Below are 17,815 nucleotides of genomic sequence, written 5' to 3' on the forward strand. Positions count from 1 at the left end.
ACTGTTCATAGAAATGTGGATTGTCACAACCATTTTTTGGAAGAATTAAAAACATATAGACCCTTTACCTACTGTCTCCACTGCTAGAAATCTATTTAAGAGATGTAGAAGCCTTTAATGGAAATAAAAACATTAGTATGTTAAAATTTATGTACAAAAATACTTAAAAGTTTTAATGTACCTATTCCTCCCCCCCCCCAAAAGAAAAACAGCCAGAAAATAAAGAGATGTTCCATCAGTAAAGGAATGGCAGAATAAATTATGTTATATTTACATTATGGGACATTTATGCAGCCATTAAAAAGAATAAGAGGTTTACCAGTTGACTTTGAAGGATTTCTCTAAGTATAATGTTGATGTTGAAAAAAGCCAGATGCAGAAAAATGTGTGTGCATGTGCACATTTTCATTCCATTCTTGTGAAACAGTGACCCCAAAAAACCCTGTATATGTGTGTATGTATAAATAGATGTGTATTTATGTAGGATTATAGGACTGAAAAAAATTTAGAAGAATACATCCTATGTTTACATGATTTGTTATCAGAGGGAGGGGGAAGTCCCGACATAGGTAAGGAATCAAAGATTGGGAGAGTTGGGAGGGAAGAAAAAGAGGGAAACTTTTAAAATAAAGCACAGAATATCAGATTTATGCATGTACAATTTAAATATACATAAATGAATAAGTTACATGTTTAAAAATTTGGAAGTCTGTTGAAAACAGCTGTCAATGAATAGATTATAAAAATAAGCAGGCACTTCACAGTAGATGAGATTTGGGGCCCAGGAACAATATAGGGCACACTGAAGAGTATTATGTCAGCGTTAAAGCTATTCTTGTAACCATTCTCATTGGAGGTTATTACCATTTTCCTAGTTTTGTGGACTGGAAACTGAGTACAGAAATAATAAACTGTTTATAGTTCTCAAAAAAACCCACAAAACTCCAGTATTAAAAGATGCATTATTTTCACCAGGTAGCCAGAAATTATACTGGGAGAAAGTCAGATCCACTAATCTAAGCTGAATGAGAATAGCCTCATTTGAATTACTATAGTTGTGCCATATAGTTAAATCCGTTGCTTGGAGTAGAATTATTTTACCATGTTAAGGACAAAGTTTAAGTGAATGTATATTAATGTATATTAGTACTTAAATGCTGATTTAAATACTTTTTTTTTCCAAAATTCATTGCATCATTAAAGGTATTGATAACAGAACATGGCGACTTGGGAAATGGAAAGTTTTTGGATCCCAAAAACAGAATCTGTTTCAAATTTGATCACTTAAGAAAGGAAGCGACTGATCCAAGACCATATGAAGCAGAAAATGCAGTTGAATCATGGAGAACTTCAGTAGAAACTGCTCTGCGAGCTTATGTAAAAGAACATTATCCAAATGGGGTCTGCACTGTAAGTCATCGATATGCATATTTTTTCTTCTGTCTTACGTAAATATGACAATGTTTTTATGGTCTCCTGAAATCTGTAATAGTTTACAGAACTGGTATTTTATAACTTGCCATTTTTTTCCTTGAAGTAAATATTTCTAAGAATATTTTTTCAAGAAACTCTAAATAGTAAATATATTATGATTGCCTAAAATGGAAAAATGGTTGTACCTTGAATTAAATCCATGTAAGAATTGTCCTGCATTGATTAGAGCTTGATAAGATTCTTTAATCTCTTGTTCACAACTCATCTCACTAACTTTACATCTGACTTTTTTTTCATTAAGTTATAAGCTCTTAGAAGAAATAAAATTATTTGGAAGTGGAGTCATGTCCCTGCATGTTTTATAATCAAGTTTTTTTTTTTTAATGTTGTTCTTTCATAGGTTTAACCTATTTTTATATTTTCAGGATAAACTATGATAGTGTCTAGGAATGCTTTTTCTTTTCTTTTTCTCATAAGATTGTATCCAAATAGTCTTTTCATGTCCCCACAGTTTGTGTTTCTTTGATCCTTTCCATAGCCTGAGTGATCTTTTGAAATTCAGATCAGATCATGAAAATCCCATGCTTGAAATCATTCAAAGGTTTTTCCGTTAGTTACACTTAGGATAGAATCCAGGCTTCTGAACAGAGTCCAAACTTTTGTAGCCCTGTGGACCTGGCCTCTGCCTACCTCTGGAACCTAAGGTTACCATACATCCTTGTTTATACTTGTTTTCCCAACATAATTATTAATATTACCAGTAGTATCCCATTTCACTCTCAGAAGTTTTCTGGGTAGGACAGAAATTCATATGGTCCCATTAAGTATCTAGCTCTCAGTAATTACTTGAGGAAAAATTGCAACATAACCAAAAATACTTTACAAATTCTTTGAATTATAACCTTGTTGATTAGAATTATTTTGGAGGAATAACTCAAGAATAGATTGCTAGGTTGAGTATGACAATCTTATTTGTTCCAGGAGGATTGAAAGACACAAAAGTATCCATTACTTTTGAGGCAGTAAGCAAGAGGTGAAATGACGTCATCATATTATCACAGGCATTCTATTAATGATCTTTCTCATCTCTACGTAAATTAACTTTCTCAGCTCTGTCCTCATACTTTGTAAAATGACTAAAGAAATGGCAACCCCTAAGATCGTAAAGGAAACAAAGATAATCACAATGTAGATCCAATTTTTATTTGTGTGTAAACAGCCAAATTGGTATCTATACATTTAAAATAAACTGTCCATGTGATACCTGTTTTTGGAATGAAAAGTTTGCTATGTCTAGGATGTTTGTGAATATTTTAGAGTGTAATAATGAGTTTTATTTCATAATTAAAAAAAAAATTTTTTTAATGTTTATTTATTTTTGAGACAGAGAGAGACAGAGCATGAGCAGGGTAGGGACAGAGAGAGGGAGACACAGAATCTGAAGCGGGCTCCAGGCTCTGAGCTGTCAGCACAGGGCCTGACACGGGGCTCGAACTCATGGACTGCGAGATCATGACCTGAGCCGAAGTTGGATGCTTAACCGACTGAGCCGCCCAGCAACCCTATTTCATAAATTTTGAGCTCTTGGGACATTTGGGTGGCTCAGTCGATTAAGCATCCAACTTCAGCTCAGGTCATAATGTCATGATTTGTGAGTTCAGGCTCCACATTGGGCTCGCTGCTGTTGATGCAGAGCCCACTTCAGATCCGCTGTCCCCCCTCTCTCTGCCCCTCCCTCACTTGTACTCTCTCTCAGAATAAATAAACATTTAATGTAAATAAATAAATTTTGAGCTCTTTCATGATTCACTAAGAATTTGTGATTATAGGTGTATGTGTTAGAGTACTTGTTTTTCTAGCAACTATATTGAAATAATGACCTACTTGGTATTCTTTTATATGTTCCTATCAAAGTGATACACAATTTTTTTTATAGATGTTTAAAGTTGAACATTCTGTGGCCCTGAATTCACTCTTCTTTTTATTTTATTTTATTTTATTTTTTTGCCATTAAGGTATATGGTAAAAAAATAGATGGACAGCAAACCATTATTGCATGCATAGAAAGCCATCAGTTCCAAGCAAAAAACTTTTGGTAAGTGACAATTCTGTGTTTGGGGAATTTTGACATTGTTTATATCCTTTGTAGTCCTTGCTTTATTAGTTGGACCTATACCTTATTTGTTTATAATTGACTAAGTGCAATCTAAACATGAAACTTTAGCTTTTTCATATAAGAAAGGTATTTGCTTCATAATCTGCATACTTATTTAAAGGTAGCAGTAAATCCATTGACACTCTGTGAAAAGAGCGTGGGATTACATTGAGTGTTTTTAGAGACTTGCAAGCAGCATCCTCAGAGAACATTTGTGGCTGTGAGCAGACCAGTTGGCAAGCCCATATGCTCATTCTGAGAAGGAATTGTTCCTGAGTGAGACTTCTATGGGAGAGGAAGACAGAGGTGATCATAAAGGAAAGAAGAGTGATTTTTCTGGTGAACTTTGGGGGCTCTGAAGTAGATGTTTTCATGTAGATTGCTTAGTGTGCTTGGTTGGCCAATGTAAGGAAGTGAGGACATGCTTTATACAATGAGGCAGATTATAATCATAATTTCATTTTAACTAGATTATAATTTTGTGATCAAATTATATTGTTGATTAATTCTTATAAAAGCCCAGTTCCCTAAAGCAATGACTTTCCCTATTAATCTTGGACCTTTGACATATTGTTGGGCTTTTTTATTTTTTGGACAAGACTGTTTCTGAGATACCTCTTTTAATAAAATTCTGAGGCTCAGCAAGACTTCATAAACTCAGAATTGAGTGAAGTGTTTACCTTTAATCTCCTGTTTTGTTAATACATGCTAAGATCATCAGAGTAAGTATAGTCATAATATTTGACTTGTTACCTAAGTTGGTTGTGCTCTTGAGGGTAGAGTAAGAGGTATCAGTAACCCCTATGGACTGATTTGGTCCATGGCCCAAGATTGCTCCACTGTTTAACCATCTTAGAAATAAATGCAAGGCTACAAGGTTAACCAAGAACATTTGGAGGAATGCAGATCCATTATCACTGAAGGAAAATCAATTCCATCTGTAAACATATGCCTTTATGACAAGCTTTAGTTCCCTAAAGATTCTGGTGTACAAAGTTACTTTTATGAACTTAATATAAATGTAGTGTCTCCATTTTAGGCATAAAAACTTGTAGCAGTAACCTACCAATGTCCTAAAGAAATACATCTTCACAAAATCATTATTAATTTATTGTATTTGTGCTAAGATATATATCCAAAAATCAATCTTACTGAGGTTGAACTATTAAAGGAAAATTCTTATTACTAAGTTTTACTTTAAAATGTATTGGAGATGTTATAGTGAATTTACTAATCAGTTTTCAAAAATAGAACTTACTTGAGCGTTAGCATCTGTAAAATGAAGATGATGTTTGTTCTTGACTTTTCTATTCTCACGAATTTGCTTCACAAAAATGTGAATTTTTCTCCCATACTACCACTATGAACATTGTATCATTGAAGTTAAAACTTCCACTTTTTAGAAAAGATAAATTTTAAATGACATTCCAAAGTGTTAAACATGACATACCACAATAATCTCACTAAAATCTTAGTTTGTTACAAAGAAATATACTTGAGTTTGCCGAAAATACAGATGGAATAAAACTTGAAAGGTATTAATCATGGACGTTTCTTAGATTTCACTAGTACATTCTCTTCTTGGTCTCTACTGTTTCCCTAGTGGTTAGCAGTTTTTTGGAGGCCTAATAAATGTTTGTTGAATAAAAACACATTTATTAATTACAGTGTTAATAAAAGAGAAGGGAAGAATATAAAGTCTAGGACATCTCAAGTATGTACTCCATTGATAAAAGGGTACCATCTACTGAGCATCATTTACCATTACTATATGGTAGTAATGCCTTTGGAAGGATCTTTTGAAATAGTTCTTAAATTGTTACCATTACCTGATTTGGAATTACTTTTTTCTTTTTGCAGTCAGTGTTGATATATGCATGTGGGCATAATAAATCTGAAATGTATGTGCTTCGAACTCACTACTACTCAATCCTAATACCTAAATAAAGGGAATATTGTAACTTCTTTTGGAATCATGAAATAAAAAATAAATAGACCTAGGTTCTTTTTCCAAATGAGCTACTTATAGACAATTTTGGATATCATTCAACATCAAGACATGGTATAAAATTCTCTTTTGTTTTGTAGATCAGAAACATTGTTCTAATAATAGCACTTTTCAGATGTTAAGTGTTAACTGTAGCTATGAGAGTACTCTCATTCTATGGATTTTCATGATTGGGTAGATTGCAAGAATACTGTAAGGATCCCAGAAGTAATTTTATAGCAAAGCCAGTATAGTGAATCCATTAGCTCTATGGCTATTTTAGAAATACATGGTACTGTTCAGAAAAACCTAACAGGTATCAGTTTGCATTTCGTAATATGTCTTTAGTATTCAAAAAGCAAATAGAGGTAGAAGGAAGGGTTGCTGCGAAAAGGCAGAAAAAAACAGGATAAAATTCATTATCTGGGAGACAAAAATGAGTTAACAATATACTCGTTGCTTGTTTGTGATGTCACAATTTCCTACCATTAATGTTGTTAATTTGTATGCCAAAAGTTGTGTTTTTTTAAATATTTATTTATTTTTGGGAGAGCGCAAGTGGGGGAGGAGCAGAGAGAGGGAGACACAGCATCCAAAGCAAGGCTCCATGCTGACAGACTGACAGCAGAGAGCCAGACATGGGGCTCAAATTCATGAACTGCGAGGTCATGACTTGAGCCAAAGTCAGATGCTCAACTGACTGAGCCACTAGATGCCCCCTAAAAGTCCCTTTGAGAAGTGAGAAGAGGTTATACCTTTTATGTGGAAATTTAATCCTAAAACAGGAAAAGAAAAAAAAAATTGACTCGTACAACTCCTTATATAATCTAAATATCAGAACCTTGAAATGTTGTATTTCTGTCCATTCTTTTTAAAAATTATTTGGTTCACTGAATGTCAGACTGCATTGACTGTATTTGTGAAAGCCCCTGATGATCTGAACATTTATTCAGTTTATTCTTTTTTTTTTCTAATTGAAGTATACTTGACACACAAGGTCACATTAGTTTAAGGTATACAATGTAATGATTCAACGAGTTTATAGTTATGCTGTGCTCACCAAAAGTAAAACTGCCATCTGTCACCATACCTTATTACAATACTTTTGACTATATTCCCTCTTCCTATCTTTTTATCCTCTTTACTTATTAATTTCATAATTGGAAGCCTGTATCTCCTATTCCCTTTCACCTGTTTACTCAGTTTATTTTTTTTTTAATTTTTTTTTTAACCTTTTTATTTATTTTTGAGACAGAGAGAGACAGAGCATGAATGGGGAGGGGCAGAGAGAGAGGGAGACACAGAATCCGAAGCAGGCTCCAGGCTCCGAGCCATCAGCCCAGAGCCCGACGCGGGGCTCAAACTCACTGACCGCGAGATCGTGACCTGAGCTGAAGTCGGACGCTTAACCGACTGAGCCACCCAGGCGCCCCCAGTTTATTCTTAATTAAAGCGCAAGTGTGTTGGTTGTGAAGAAGTAGCTTAAGATTTTCTCCAAAAGTAGTTTATATTATTTAGTTTTGAACTGTATTTTAAGCCTTAGCTTTAGAATTCTTTAGTTCCATCCATTATATAGGCCCTTTTTTATCAATAGGATGAAGATTAAATATAGCTCATAACTGAACTTAACCCTTTGATTCTTTTAAATATTTCAGTGATTAAAAAATGAATATCCGGTGTCCTTCCCACTTACTCTCATGCTGTAGCACTACATTTAAATCTGGAACTTAAAATTTATTCAAATTATTTTCCCTACCTTATTTACAGCTGCTGTTTTTATTTTTAAGGAATGGTCGTTGGAGGTCAGAGTGGAAGTTTACAATCACTCCTTCAACCACTCAGGTGGTTGGCATCTTGAAAATTCAGGTATGAAATAAAAAGTATTTGTTTACTGATCTTGAGATGATTCTGAACAGAGAAACAACTAATTCATAAGTTTACATTTTCTTAGTACACAATCACCATTTCTTTTCCAGATCTTTGTTTTGAGGTAATGGGAAAAACAAGTAGTGCTGATTTCATCTTTCAAATAACCTTGCAGTCATCAAAAATCTGCAAAGATAGCTTACAGATTCTCAAAACACAGCTAAAATTAGATGCTACCATTTGGTCTTCTCATCATACAGTTTGTTCATCCAAGCATCCTCTGAATTTGAGTTGTGCTGTTCTGTCTTCTGAATTAGGTGGAATTGTGAAGTTTAATATTAGTATATGTATGTGTATTGGATTATAAATACCTATTTATTATATGTATATATTAATATATGTACCTATGACATATATCCTTTAAGTATCTTCTGTGCTCCTATTTGGTTTCTTATAAGAAATCCACCATAATTGAATTTTTTGACTCTTAATGTAAACTCAAATGTTTATATAGAAAAACCTTTAATAACTAAGGCCAAGTATTTGAATATAAATATTACTAAACAAGTTAAAGGAAATGACTTTTTCTGTCTTGGTTCACTTACTTATTCAGTACATTTGTTAACTACCATGAAAGGTGTTGTGCTAAAAGCCATAAAGGAATAAAGATGAATCAGATACTGCTCTTCTATCATTTGACTCCACTATACATTTCTTACCTGTATCCTATTGCTTTTATGTCTCAGTATAACTGTCCATTAAGGGCAAGAGAATAGAGGCTAAGAGCATGGATTTTGAAAGCAGACTGCCTGGGTTTGAATCCCAGCACTGTTCGCTTAGTTGTGTGACACCCGGAAGTCATTTAATTTAGCCATTTTTGCTTGTTTCCTCATGAGTCAAAAAACGAAAACAGCAATAGAAAGCTCAGATGATTGCCTGAAGATTAGTTGATACGGGCAAAATGGTTAGAACAGAGCCAGACATGAAATTCTTGATAAATGATGACCAATGAGGCCGATAGTTAGGCATCAGTAGCTTTCACCTGGATAATTTCTAAAATGAAGCCTCTAAGCCTCTGTTGAGCCAAAGCTTGTTGAGAACTGGAATTTTCTAGCTCACAGTTCTATCTTCATCAGTTAGCATGTTGCCTAGCATATAATTGTTATTTTGTTGAGTTACTGGACCCTTTGCCATCCCCTCATCTATTTTTCACATTGCCACCATCACAAAGATAATTTTTTAAAATGTAAATCTAGATATATTACTTTCTTACTTAAGACCACTCTAACCTACTAGATAGTCCAGACATATTTGCATGGCATATAAGGCCCAAAGTTGACTTGTCTTTATGTATTTATTTCTCTAGCCACTCTTCTCCCTCTCCAATCTCACACACACGCCAGCTATAAGTATCTCCAAGCCTTTCTAAAGAGTGCTGTCTCTAAGTTCAGTTGCCTTACCTTCCCTGGTTTAATTGTTGTCATACTCATATTGCTAAATGCAAGTATTGTTGCCTCTTTTCTGAAATCCTTCTTTAAATCTCATAGTCTCAAGACTTTGTACATAACTCTTACTGTGTTGTGTTGGAATATAAGGCCAGGGACTCTCTTTTTAAAAGCTGTGCGTCCCTAGAACTTTCTGTAGTAGCAGGCATATATAGTAACCACTCAATTAATGTTTATTGAATAAATTCGTGTCTGAATTCGAGGAATTAAATGGTTGGTGGAAACGCACAAAAGAGGAGCAACATTTGGGAGGGAATATTGTGAGCTCAATTTTGGATATCTTGAGTTTAGATATCAGTAGAGTATCTTATGAGGTAAAAACGTCCAGTAGTCAGGTTGGTGGAGGGCTTGCCTGAGTAAATGCATGAACTGCAAATTTGTTTCCTCACTAGACTGAGAGCAGAAAGTTTCACTGGGGTTTGAAAGGTCAGGAGCTCAGCAGAAAAGTCTAGGTTTAGAGTGGAAATTGATAGTCATTTGCACTGATGTGATTGTTGAAGCTATGAAGATCTTGATGATTCCTGTAATGTGGTCTCTATAATTTCTTTTTCTAATAGGTTCATTATTATGAAGATGGTAATGTTCAGTTAGTGAGTCATAAAGATATACAAGATTCCCTAACAGTGTCTGTAAGTAATTAATTCCAAAATAAAATTTCAACAACCTAATGCTTCTATAAAACCAGAACAGTTTTGGAATTAATGTTTTAAGTAATATTTCTGCTTCTGATTGAAGTGTTTTTAGGTAGATTAAAGATGGTAAGTAACTAGAAATCTGTACCTGACTTTTTTGGCAGCCTTACTGAGATATAATTCACATACCATTCAATTTACTCATTTAAAGTATAAAATTCCATGTTTTTTTAGTATATAAGCAAGATTGTGCAATAATCACCAGAATCTAATTTAGAACTTTTTTGTCTTCCAAAAACCCAGTACCCTTTAGCAGTCACTCCCCATCCCCCCACCAGCCCTTTCTCCAAACCCCTCTTAGCCCATAGGCAACTGTGAATTTATTTTTTAACTCTATGGACTTGGTTATTCTGGACATTTCACGTAAATGGGATCCTACAATATGTGGTCTTTTGTGACTTTTTTCATTTAACCTAGTGTTTTTAATGTGTATCCATGTTGGAACATATATCAGTACTAAATACTTTTTTTATTCCCAAATAATATTCCATATACCATATTGCATTTATCAGTTGGATGGACATTTGTGTTGTTTTTTACTTTTTGCTGCTGTGAACCTTGTGTACTCTTTTTTGTTTTAATTTGTTTTAATTTTTCTTTGGCGGTAGTGGAATTGCTGGGTCGTACGGTCGTTCTATGTTTAACATTTGAAGAACTTTTGCCAGACTTTTTCCAAAGTGGCTTCACCATTTTACATTTCTATCAGTTGCCTATGAGGGCTCCAATTTCTCCACATCCTCACCAAAAGTTATGGCTGTCATTTTGATTATAACAATCCTAGTTGATATGAATGAATCTTGAATTCAGATGATGAATGAATGATGAATCTTATTGTGATTTTTATTTACATTTTCCTGATGGAAAATGATACTGAGCATCTTTTCATGTATTATTGGTTATTTATATGTCTTCTTTGGGAAAATGTCTGTTTAGATCCTTTGTCTATTTCTTAATTGGTTATTTGTGTTTTTATTGTTGAGTTGTGATTGTTGCTTATATATTCTGGGTAGGAGTCCTGTATCAGATACAGGATTTGCCAATATTTTCTCCTGTTCCATGTGTCTTGATCGTATCATTTGCAGAACAAAAGATTTTAGTTTGGATGTAGTCTAATTTATTTTTTTGTTCTTGTTACTTGTATTTTTGGTATATTAATAGAAACCTTTGCCTAACCCAAGGTCATGAAGATTTACCCCAGTATTTTTTTCTGAGAAAATTGTAGTTTTACCTCTTAAATTTAGGTCTTTGATTGTGTACTTAACTTTTAAACTACTTCTTTCTCCTCTATCTGGATTATGATTTAATGAAGTTTTTCTGAAGTTCAGCTTTCAAATTCAAGAAACTTTGAACTTGCTTTTATTTCCCCACAGAGTTTTCTCTTTCCATTACATATGCAGCTATTTATTTGTGGAATTTTTTTGTCCCACTGATATTAATAATATAACATTAATAGTCAAATTTTACATTTTCCCATACTTTAGGTACACCTAAAAGTACCAATATATTATAAACATCAACTACTAATACACAAAATTAGCTAACCTAAAATATAAAGAGTTAATTTTTAATATAAGAAAGTGTTTGATTTAACATTAAGAAATGTGTCAATGTGTAAGGCCAGATGCTACCTGAGAAGGGAAGAGAGCTGGTATTTAAAAAAATGTTTCATTAACACTTAGATGATTTCTGCCTTTTTGCTAAATGGTACTCTACTTGTAAAATTTGCCAGTAAAAGAAACTAATGTCTGGTTTTCCATGAGACACTGTATTTGGTATTGTTCTATATCATATGCATACATGTAACATTATTTGCATAACAGGGTACTTGGTACTCTCTTCTTTAGGGAGTTTGACACTGAGCAAAGATTCTTCCTACTAGACAGCTGTCTACAAAATTATAGACTGGAGTTGTGAGAGACAGCCATAGTAATTAAACTTGACTTACACGCCTTTTGTGATGCTATTTAGAAATGCATTTTTCACTTTACCTTACACAGGATTTATTTTCTTTCTTTCTTTCTTCCTCTCTTCCTTCCTTCCACTATTTTTGGACAAAAAATGTACATGTTATGGAAATATAAATAGATATATGCAAATATGTATGATACATAAAATAAGATATTAGAGAATTTTACATTACTACTGATATATGAAAAAGTCTAGATTTCTATTAACTTTTTTACTGTTAGGAAAAAGTAAAGAAACCCATATATTCCAGAACATATTTAAACACTACAGTAAATTCACATTAAACTTTATTTTTAGAAGTTTATTTATTTTGAGAGGGAGTTGGGGAGGGGCAGGGAGAGAGGGTGAGGGAGAGAATCCCAAGCAGGCCCTATGCTGCTAGCATGAAGCCCAATACGGGATCTGAACCCATGAACCACAAGATCATGACCTGAGCTGAAGTCAGACACCCAACCGACAGAGCCACCCATGTGCCCCTCACCTTTAGTTTTAGGCTTTTCCTAATATTTTTAAAATGTATTTTTATGGTGGTAAATATTGTTCAGTACCTACTTAATAATATTTAGATAGTCATTAATTAGAAATCTGTGACTACTTACCTGTAAGATTGTCAGATTCATGTTAAGTGTTATAACTGAAGTTTTTATCAATATATTTTTTTAATGTTTATTTTTATTTTTGAGAGAGAGAGAAAGAGCATGAGTGGGGCAGGGGCAGAGAGAGAGGGAGACACAGAATCCGAAACAGGCTCCAGGCTCTGAGCTGTCAGCACAGAGCCCAACCTGGGGCTCAAACACACAAACCACTAGTTAATGACCAGGGCTGAAGTCAGATGCTTAACCAACTGAGCCACCAAGGCGCCATCAATATGTGTTAAGACTTCACTTTCCTTAAGCAGTGAAACCAGGCTCATTCTGTAGACTTTTAAAATATTTTTGCCTATTTCTCCTTGGACTTAGGATAACTGATCGTATAGTATTTTCCCTTTGTCATAATTTTCATCTGTGTTATTTATTAAATTATAGTAAACCATTAACCATACATACATTGACACACTTATTTAAAAATAATACTGGTGCACACAAAAATAAACTCAAAATGGATTAAAGACCTAAATGTGAAACCTGAAACCATAAAAATCCTAGAAGAGAACACAGGCAGTGATTTTTTTTTTTTTTTTTTGATCTTGCTATTAGGATCATTTTTCAAAGTACGTATCCTAAGACATGGGAAATAAAAGCAAAAATTAACTACTGGGGCTACATCAAGTAAAAAGCTTTTGCACAGTGGAGGAAACCATCAACAAAACAGAAAGGGAACCTACCGAATGACAAGATACTTGCAAGTGATGTATCTGATAAGGGGTTAGTTAATATCCAAAATATGTAAAGAACTTACACAACTCAACACCCAAAAAAACAGTTTGATTAAAAATGGGCAGAGGGGGAAAAAATGGGCAGAGGACCTGAATAGACATTTTCCAGAGAAGACATACAAATGGCCGACAGACAGATAAAGAGATGCTCAACATCATTAATCATCAGGAAATGCAAATCAAAACCACAATGAGATATCACCTTACGCCTATCAGAATGGCTAAAATCAAAAAGATAAGAAACAATAAGTATTGGCAAGCATATGAAGGAAAAGGAACCTTCATGCACTGTTGGTGGGAATGCAAACTAGTATAGCCACTGTGGAGAACAGTATGGAGGTTCCTCAAAAAATTAAAAATAGAAATACCATATGATTTAATAATTCCACTAATGGATATTTACCCAAAGAAAATGAAAACACTAATTGTGCAAGCACCCCTTATTTTTATTGCAACCTTACTTACAAAATTTGGAAGCAACCTAAGTACCCATCAATAGATGAATGGATAAGGAAGATGTGGGAGATGTGTGTATGTGTACACACACAATTATGTATATACAGTTATACACACAGATAATGGAATATTACATATCCATTAAAAAGGATGAGATTGTGCTAGTTGCAACAACATGGGTGGACCTGCAGGGTATTATACTAAGTGAGATAAGTCAAACTGAGAGAGTCAAATACCATAGGATTTCACTCATGTGGAATCTAAAAAAAAAAAAAATATGTATAACCAAAAAGCAGATATAAATACAGAGAACAAACTGATGATTGCCGGAGGGAGTTGAGGTGAGGGATGGGCAAAATGGTGAAGAGGAGTGGGAAATACGGGCTTCTAGTTATGGAATAAAGTCATGGGAATAAAAGGCACAGAATAAGAAATACAATCGATAATGCTATAATAGTGTTGTACGATGACAGATGGTAACTACACTTGTGAGCACAGCATAATGTATAAACTTGTTGAATCACTATGTTGTACAGCTGAAACTACTGTAACATTGTGTGTCAACTATAGTCAAAAAAATTGGAAAACTTAAATAGTGTAGTTTTAAATTACTATTTACTTTTGGTTTTGTTTTTTATTCAGAATGAGGTGCAGACAGCAAAAGAGTTTATAAAGATTGTAGAAGCTGCAGAAAATGAATACCAGGTATGATTTTCAAAACTATTACATGATTTATATTTGCTGATAAATTATGGCACTGAAATTTTAATTTCAGTCATAAGCCTGACTTTTTTTCATTGTTTCACTATAATAAAATACAGTGTTTTGGGTTTTTTGTTTCTTTTATTTCAGTGGCAAACTTACAAAAATGTAGCCAAAACTGTTGTAGCCAACTGTAATTTCTGAGTATTGGTCACAATATGCCAAGATTTTAAATGTTTATTTTATTTCTGATTGAAATTTTTAATTTATGCAGTATTTCCCAAAGCAATTGGATTATGTATAATTTGCTTAGATCTTATTTCATTTTATACTCTACTTTTTACATTATTTATCAGCTTCTAACCTTCACTCTTGAACTTAGGCATTTAGTTTGTGGATTGGCCACATTTCTGGTCCTTGCAAACAGTAATTTGTAAAATTGTTCTGAGTGAAATAGTAAAATAGATTCACAATGAGGACACACAAATATCAAATCTAATTTGCAAGTTCATTTCATTAAATTTAATTATTCATAATGATCAGAGACTTCTTTTAGGGGCACCAGGCTGGCTAAATCAGTAGAGCACAAGAGCAACTCTTGATCTCAAGAGTTGTGAGTTCAAGCCCCACGTTGGGTATAGAGCTTACTTAAAAAAATAATAATAATAAGCTTTTTCTTAGCTGCTTTTAAATAGCATTTAAAACCACATTGGGGTTTTTATTTTACTTTTTTTTTCTACTTTTTAAAAACAGTGGAAGAGGCTGCTTAAATAAAGATTTTTCCTAAAACATCTCTTGTGTTTTATAAATTGTTCTGTTCCGATGATTTTTTAAACTTTAACTACTATTTTTCATAGACCGCCATCAGTGAGAATTATCAGACAATGTCGGACACTACTTTCAAAGCCTTACGTCGACAGTTGCCAGTTACACGCACTAAGATCGATTGGAACAAGATCCTTAGCTACAAGATTGGCAAAGAGATGCAGAATGCATAAGATGAACACTGCATGACCGGATCATTTTAGTGTCTTTGCGTTTTAAAAAAAATCATTGCAAAAGTATTCAGAACTGTCAGGCTACCCAGTCAGGTGGGCTGTTGCCATTTAAAATCACTGTAATTAATTAGTTTGGTTAGAGCACAAAGCTTAGCTAATCAACCATTATTTTTTTCATTTCTTTTGTTCACAGAGGATTGAAAATCAGTTAAGTTTAAATGTCTTTTACTTTCTGTTATACCTATCTTTCTTACAATTAAGAGATGATTCCTCTAGTTTAATGTTAAAAGTTTTTGAAGTTTTCAAAAATATTTTACTTATCGTAACCCTAAAATTATTGTCTTTTGGTTTATGAAGTGGGTAACTTTTGATATTTGCCCAGTTCTTTTTAATGGGGTCAATAATGGACATTCTAGTTTAAGGTGGTTGATGGATTTAGCCATATATGCTGCTAAAGAAATTGTCTACCTTTTCCCCCTCACCTCTTCCATCTATGTAAGATTGAGATTAGAGGGAAAGCATTTTCTATATCAATTGTGTTTGAACCTTTCAAGAAGGTTATTTAGCTAGCTTAGTGTTTAACTAAACTTTTTTTAAATGAGGCCAAGGTCTAATGCTGTTTTGAGATTCTGAAATTAAATGAAAATACTTATTTCAGAAATGCATTTAATGCTTCTTTTCTTGTGACAGTTACGCAAATTAGCTTGAATTCCATATGTCCCTGAGTTATTTTTATCATAAAGCCACAAATGTATTATAACAAGGCAAATTGTAATATATATAATCCTGAACTCATGACCATGTCTCAGTTTATTTCTTTTCTTGGATTGAAAAGTACTGAAATTCAGTGTGACATTAAAATGAAAATTTTCCTATTTATTTGAGTAGAATATCACTTATCAGTGAGTCACATACTATTTTAAAATACTTTCTTTGGATATTGTGATTCTTAACCGGTTGTAAATTAGAAAAGCTGGGAGTACATATGGTGTGCATTACAGTCTAAATTTTTCCGTCTTCCTATACATCATAAGCATGTTTGTAATATTTTAAAATATACATGTACTGATGCTACAGGATTTCAAACCTGTGGTGAATGTTAGTATTTACTATAGAGAGTGGGGTGGATTTATGGTTTCATTCAATCGAGTATTGCTTATTATACTCCAGTGGAATCCCTTCCTCACATACTCCTGCAGATGTCTGGGCCTGGAAGTGTTTTTTTTAAAACACCACTTTTATTATGTACAATAAAATATTTCATTAGCTTGAATTGTATAGAATTTAAAAATTTCTCAGTGAAAGCATGTTATTTAATTCCTTTTTAAAAATCAGTGTTGGGCATTGAAAACATTGAGAATTTAATATGAAATTTGATGGTTTTGGTTAAATTGTTTTCTCTAATTTTAAAATACAAGTTTTGCCATATTGGGATTTCTGAAGAAAATGAATTAGCAATGTTATTTTATCTCTTCCCTTTTTAAAAAGACATTTTCAAAAGTCTTATGATAATTCTGAGCTAAGTACTAGATGAATCTTAATAGGCTAGCTCAGTCATATCAGTTAGACTGTCATGGTGTGTATCCCCTGAAGGTCAATTACTTTGGCTATTTTATGGTCTAGGGTGTTGTCTTGAAAATACATGCAGTTGTCTTGAAGGTGGTGCCTTAAGGCTGAAGTATGAAGGCTAGGGCAGAATTAGGGGAACACTTAGGAGGCTGACCTAAGTTGAGAGCAAATGCTGACTTGGTCTGAGGTGGTAGCTATCGGCTACAGAGGTGGTGAGTTTTGGGTATATGTTAAAGGTAAAATCAAGAAGATTTGCCAAAAGTTTAATTGCAGAATGTGAGATAAAGAGAAATGTCAGAGACATTTTGGGGTTGAGAAATTGGAGATTTGAGGGGAAGGGCTGGTCAGGAGCTTGGTTTTAGATTTCAAGGGGAAATACCATGTAGCAGTTAGATACTGGAGACAGGAGGTAGAGGGGTACTCTTGGCTGGAAGAATGGGGGAGTGAATGGGCCTGGGCAACAGGGTTTGGTAGCCAGGCAAAGTGAAGGCTGACTCAAGGTTAGTGATGATTTAAAGTGAGACCAGTGAGTATGGCTCTCTTAAGCGCATAAAGCTGCATGGGTGCAGGCATAGAGTAGATGAACTGAATTTAACCAAAGTTGTGGTTTTGCCAAGAGAGGCTCACTAACCACAGGAAGAGGGGGGCAGGGTTGTAATGATCACCTGTGGAATTTAAGGCAGGTAAGCGGGGGAAATGAGGCCAAGAAAGGAAGGGAGGGATAGTGAGAATGGGGTACAATCAGTGGATTGCATATGGTTAGAGTTGGGGTACTAGAAGGGAATGACCCGGAAATGCAGGAAGCAGTGGTTAGGGTGAGGTGTTTAAAATTGAGATTTTGAGGAGTTAACACTTATTAGTCATAACAATATGATAAAGAGAGTTACTGGCTAAAGTAGGAGGGGGCAGAAGTTCAAGCAGCTGTGAAGCCTGGGGTTGCTGTGGGTATAAGTAAATATTCTGACATCAGTGCTGTTTTTCAGGACTGTTCCTAAATACACATTTATAATACATTTGTATGAGTTAGGTAAATATGTGGTACAGATATTCATGAGGCTTTCTCCATTTGGGATTTTGGAAACTAAAATTGGAACCAGGAACATTTTTA

At 34.1% G+C, this 17,815-nt stretch overlaps 1 protein-coding gene across 1 annotated transcript in view; it reads left to right on the forward strand.

Moving 5' to 3' along the window:
- Nucleotides 1-16,017, forward strand: part of CAPZA2 (capping actin protein of muscle Z-line subunit alpha 2) — a 58,850-nt gene extending 42,833 nt beyond the window's left edge. The window contains exons 5-10 of the mRNA XM_047848693.1: nucleotides 1,204-1,410; nucleotides 3,450-3,529; nucleotides 7,364-7,442; nucleotides 9,505-9,576; nucleotides 14,081-14,143; nucleotides 14,998-16,017. Coding sequence (XP_047704649.1) covers nucleotides 1,204-1,410; nucleotides 3,450-3,529; nucleotides 7,364-7,442; nucleotides 9,505-9,576; nucleotides 14,081-14,143; nucleotides 14,998-15,138 — 642 coding nt within the window. The 3' untranslated portion in view covers nucleotides 15,139-16,017. The remainder of the gene's footprint in view (nucleotides 1-1,203; nucleotides 1,411-3,449; nucleotides 3,530-7,363; nucleotides 7,443-9,504; nucleotides 9,577-14,080; nucleotides 14,144-14,997) is intronic.
- Nucleotides 16,018-17,815: the final 1,798 nt, after the last annotated feature.

Source organism: Prionailurus viverrinus, chromosome A2 (assembly GCF_022837055.1).
Source record: "Prionailurus viverrinus isolate Anna chromosome A2, UM_Priviv_1.0, whole genome shotgun sequence".
In the NCBI taxonomy this organism is placed as follows: Eukaryota; Metazoa; Chordata; class Mammalia; order Carnivora; family Felidae; genus Prionailurus; species Prionailurus viverrinus.